The sequence below is a fragment of the Varanus komodoensis genome, unplaced genomic scaffold (assembly GCF_004798865.1).
Source record: "Varanus komodoensis strain SLA01 unplaced genomic scaffold, ASM479886v1 scaffold1, whole genome shotgun sequence".
In the NCBI taxonomy this organism is placed as follows: domain Eukaryota; kingdom Metazoa; phylum Chordata; class Lepidosauria; order Squamata; family Varanidae; genus Varanus; species Varanus komodoensis.
Genome location: NW_025335268.1, coordinates 75,243,159 through 75,247,972, shown reverse-complemented (window position 1 = coordinate 75,247,972; position 4,814 = coordinate 75,243,159). Strand labels below are relative to the sequence as shown.

The window sequence follows — 4,814 nt, the reverse complement described above, 5'->3', positions numbered from 1 at the left end:
GGGCGCCCCGCGCCTGCTGGCGGGGTTGGGCCTGGGGCACGGGTGCCCGCGGAGGGGTGCAGCCCCTGCCCACCCCCGTGGGCCTCGGGCGCAGGGCAGCTCCCCTGTTGCCGGCCGGGGGGTCCCAGCCGGGGCCGCGGAGCCCCCGGAGCGGCACGTTCCGAGTGATGTCACACTCCCTGCGTGCTGATTGGGCGCAGCCGGGATACGGGCCTCCGCGGGGCCTGCCCGGCCGAGGATGCGGTGAGGAGCCGCACCCGGAGCCGCGGGACGATGACATGGGTGCTTCCTCTGCTCCAGATCCTTGCCACGGTCTGGCCCGGCCGAGCCATAGTTGACACATGCGAGTGAGTGCCCGGGGAGCCCGTGCCCGGCCCCGGCGGAGCGGCCTCGGCGCCGCGCACACGGCCAGCGCACGGGGTGCCCCGCACGCTGCCGCCGGAGGCCCGGCTGGGGAGAGCCGGGCACGGGCGGACCACTGGGGGAACTGGGCTGCTCCGCGGGGCCAGAGGAGGCGGGGCGCGGGCGCAGCATAGGGGCGGCCAGGCAGAACCCGGCAGGGCCCCTCCGGCACGAGGCCCAGGCACCGGCGGGGAAGCAAAGCGGTGGACTGGGGAGCGGATCGGGGGTCTGGGGGCAGGCGCCTCGGAACCCCGCTGCCCACAGGGGGCGAGACCTGGAGGTGGCCGGGGGAACCCGCCTGGCCAAGGCAGCACGGACGGAGCGCCTCCCGTTCCTCTTTGCAGCGTCTGCGGGAGACACCCCTTGGTGCCGGGCCCAGGCAGCAGCGTGCGGGTGGTGGGCGGGATCGATGCCCACCCGGGGGCCTGGCCGTGGATCGTCAGCCTGCAGCTGCCCACGATCACCGGGCACAAGCACACCTGCGGGGGCTCCCTCATCACGGCCCGGTGGGTTCTCACCGCAGCCCACTGCTTCGGGAACAAGAGGTGAGTGAGGCCCAGCAAAGCGTGTGGGGGAAGCAGTGGCCCGCCCAGGGGGGGGGTGCCATGCGGGGGCCACCATGATGGTCCTTGGGGGGATCTGGGTTGGGCGGGACCAGTGCCCTCACAGCCCCTGGGGACCCCTGAGGAGGAGCTGTCCTGAAGCATCCCTGGGGGGTGAAGCTGCCTCATTCATTCATTCATTCATTCATTCATTCAAAACCTTTGCGCCCCAACGACCATCGCTGTCCCGGGACGGCTTCCAATAAGAAACAAACAACAGAACAGAACAGACACAGCAGCCATCCGTCAAGATAAAAATCCTCAGTTAAACCAACTCAACATTAAAATAATGGGAAAATAAGGTTTTTGCCCTACACCGAAAGGAATAACGTGTCAGTGCCAGCTGAGCCTCTCCGGGGAGTGTATTCCGAAGTTGGGGTGCCACTGCAGAGAAGGCCCTCCTCCGGGTAGCCACCCTGATCTCCTTCAAGGAGGGCTCCCGGAGCAGGACCTCCGCTTCAGAGCCCACCGGGCAGGAGGCACAGTGGGAAGAGGGCGCTCCCGCACGACACACGAAAGGGAAGGGGGCTTTAGGAGATCTCCTCCTCCCGCAGCACACCCCCTCCCTGAATACCGCACGACTCCGAGGGTGAAGGTTTCCGTGTGGAAACGAGGGTCACTCTCGCTCCCGCTGCTCTGCCAGAGCTTCCCGTGGGCCGCCCCCCCTTTGGGGGCCGCATCCGCGCTGAGGCGTGTGCGGAAGAGTGAGCAGTGAGGAGGCTGGAGCCCACAGGGGCTGCCGGAGGGGGTTTCGCCAGGGCAGGCGCTGCCCGCTGCGCAAGGGGCGGCACGGCCGCCTGGGGCTAACCCGGGCCCTGCCCACCCCGCCCCCAGGAACCTGCCGCACTGGCGCGCCGTGCTGGGCGCCTCGAAGCTTTCGTCCCTCGGCTCGGAGGTCCACGTGCGCTACATCAAGCAGGTGGTGGTCCAGGAGGATTACCAGCCCGGCGTGGAGCTGAACGACATCGCGCTGATGGAGCTGGACCAGCCGGTCATGTGCAGCAGCTACATCCAGCCGGCCTGCCTGCCCGACAGCACCGTCAGGGTGCCCGCCTTAGCCGTCTGCTACATCAGCGGATGGGGCGCCTCGAGGGAGCACGGTAGGCCCGCAGACCGCCCGCTCCCGTGCCCCCAGGCCCGGCCGTGCGGAGGCCTCAGGATGGGCAGCGGCCGCCAGCCGCGCTCCTTCCACGGCTAGGGGACCCTCCAGCCCAGGGCCCGGATCCGCCTGCCTGCGGTGCGCAGGTCCAAAAGGAAATCGGCGCGCTCGGTGCTCTTACGGCCTTGGGAGGGGCAGGCCAACCGTTTGGCACGGGGCAACCACACACAGGCCAGGAAACCCCTTGATGATGGTGCCTGGGGAAAGGAGGTGGGGGCAGGGAAGGGGCACGGCCGCCAGGAGGACCCCGGGGCCCGATTCAGACCGGGGTGGGCTGCGCATGCTCCCCTGGCCCGAGGCCGAGCTCCTGCCTTGTAGTCGCCACGGGTCTTCCTGGGACGGAAATGCGGCCATGGAAGGGGCCGTGCCGGAGCCTCGCTTAGGCGAGTGCCGTGCTCGGCGTTCCCAGGCAGGACCGGCTGTGGCTCTTGAGGGATGTGCCAGGTTCGCCTCGGGGGCATCAGAGCAGGCAGGCGAACACGGAGAACCCGCCCGCGTCAATTACGAGCACGGTGCCCTGTGTCCATCGGGGCCCGTGCAGCAGGCAGGCAGGCAGGCGGGCGGGCAGGCAGGCAGGCCGGGCGCTGCTGCCCTGCAGGGCCCCGTGGCGGGGAGGCTCACGGCTCTTGCGCCGGCCAGGGGTCCAGCTGGCCGGAGGGGGGCTCAGCGCCGGCCTTCCCCTCTCGACAGGCCAGCAGGCGACGGACATCATGCAGGAGGCGAGGGTCAACCGCTTCCCCGTCGCGCAGTGCAACAGCAGCGGCTGGTACGGCGGGGCCATCCGCGAGCACCAGCTGTGCGCAGGGTACGAGGAAGGGGGCGTGGACAGCTGCCAGGTAAGGGCAGGGCCCCCGTGCCTCCCGGGGCCGTCCGAGGCGCCGTGCGGGGAGCCGAGGGTCGCGGACGCACTCGAGGCGCAGCCGCGGGAGTGCTGCTCGACGCAGATACATCCCAATTCCCCTCCCCCACCACTTTTGGGGCCGCTTGGAAAGAGCCCCGGTCCAGTGCCCAGGGCAAAACCATTCTGGATGCCGTGCGACTGGCGACTGAATCTGACAGAAAGGCAGATCTGTACGGAAACGGGAATTCTGAGCGCAGACCTGAGCCAGGATTGCGCTCGTCCCTTTCGTCCCCCGCACGAACGTGGGCCCGGCTCCCCCTCCTCGGGCGGCCCTCCCTCCAGGTCGAAAGCCGGCGCAGGTCGGAGCAGTGCTCAGTGCCTGCAGTGGCAGAAGGAAGAGCGCCTCCGGGCCCCACGCCGCTCGGTCACGCCATCCGGGCAGGGGCCTGCGGCATCAAGCCCAGCCGCGGTCGGACCTCTGGGGCCACAATGCCGGAGCAGCCAGGCTGGATCAGACCTCGAGTTCCGCAGGGGCCAGCCAGGCGCCCCAGAGTGCGCGCCACAAACAGCGCCTGGGCACAAGGCTCGCTGCGGGGAAATGGTGTGCAGACTCCATGCGGGTGCAGAGGCCGTGCCCAGCTTCCAAGGGCCAAAATGAGCACAATGCCGGGCTAAGAGGACGCGCAGTTCACGATCCGTGGGTCGTGATGCCGGGCCTGGCCTCCTCCGGAGGTGGCACTGCCGAGCCCTTCGCCCCCCCCCCCGCAGGCCGGCCTGCTGTGGGACGCTGCTGCTGCGCTCAGAGGCAGGCGCTCCTTGGCTCCGGCCGGCCCCGTGTGGGGCGCACACCTCCTGGGGGACGAGCATGGGCACTCACACTGCCGGGGGGGGGGGGGCGGGAGGCATGTGCACACAGGGGGTGGGGCTGCTGCAGCGATCCCGGCTGCGACGGCTTGCTCCCTTCCCCACAACCCGGAGCAGTTTGGCCGCTGTTCCTGCAGGCCAGGCAACCCCCTGCGTCTCTCCGGTCCCCTGAGAAATCCGAGGTGAGCTCCGGACAGGAAGGGGCACCCCGGAGGCGAGGCCCGGGGCCTGGCAGGCCGCCAGCAGCAGCTTGGGGCCACCCTCCCTGCCTCTGCGGCCCATCCCAAGGGCCAGCACAAATCCACCTGCACCAGGGGCAGAGCCAGAGAGGACACAGCCCTGCAACCGCCCGATCCTCGGGCGGCCCTCCTGCCCGGCACCCCTGCCCCACCACACGGGGGGGACGCCCCGGACCATCGCACCCACCCCTGTGGGCCAGGGGCCGGGCGCTGACCCTCGCCCTCCTCTCTTCCAGGGAGACAGCGGCGGCCCGCTCATGTGCCGGGAAGAGGCCTCGCAGCCCTACTGGGTGGTTGGCGTCACCAGCTGGGGGCAAGGCTGCGGCAGGGCGCACCGGCCGGGCGTCTACACCGCCACGCAGAGCTTCTACGCGTGGATGAAGGGGTGGGCCGGCCCCATGCCGCAGCCCCCTCCCACGCCCAAGCACGTGGCCTCGACAGCGGCGCTGGCCCCGGAGACTCACGGATCAGTCCATTTAGTTGCAGCGTCTCATTCCAAACCTGTGGAGGTCAGCAAGCCGAGGCCGAAGCCTGGCAGCCCACTCGGCCCCCTGGCCCCCGCTGAGCCTGGGACCCCAGCCCCAGCTCAGCCCACGCCACCACCCACCCCACCGCCACAGACCATGACCCGTCCCACGCCAGCACCCACGACCACGCCGAGATCTACCCTCCCGCCACAGACCACGACCCGTCCCACGCCAGCACCC

At 70.2% G+C, this 4,814-nt stretch overlaps 1 protein-coding gene across 1 annotated transcript in view; it reads left to right on the top strand.

Annotated features, from left to right (window-relative positions):
- The first annotated feature begins 273 nt into the window (after positions 1 to 273).
- ACR (acrosin) overlaps positions 274 to 4,814 on the top strand; it is a 5,206-nt gene continuing 665 nt past the window's right edge. Inside the window, exons 1-5 of the mRNA XM_044430667.1 lie at positions 274 to 347; positions 747 to 947; positions 1,839 to 2,104; positions 2,854 to 2,999; positions 4,344 to 4,616. Coding sequence (XP_044286602.1) covers positions 274 to 347; positions 747 to 947; positions 1,839 to 2,104; positions 2,854 to 2,999; positions 4,344 to 4,616 — 960 coding nt within the window. The remainder of the gene's footprint in view (positions 348 to 746; positions 948 to 1,838; positions 2,105 to 2,853; positions 3,000 to 4,343; positions 4,617 to 4,814) is intronic.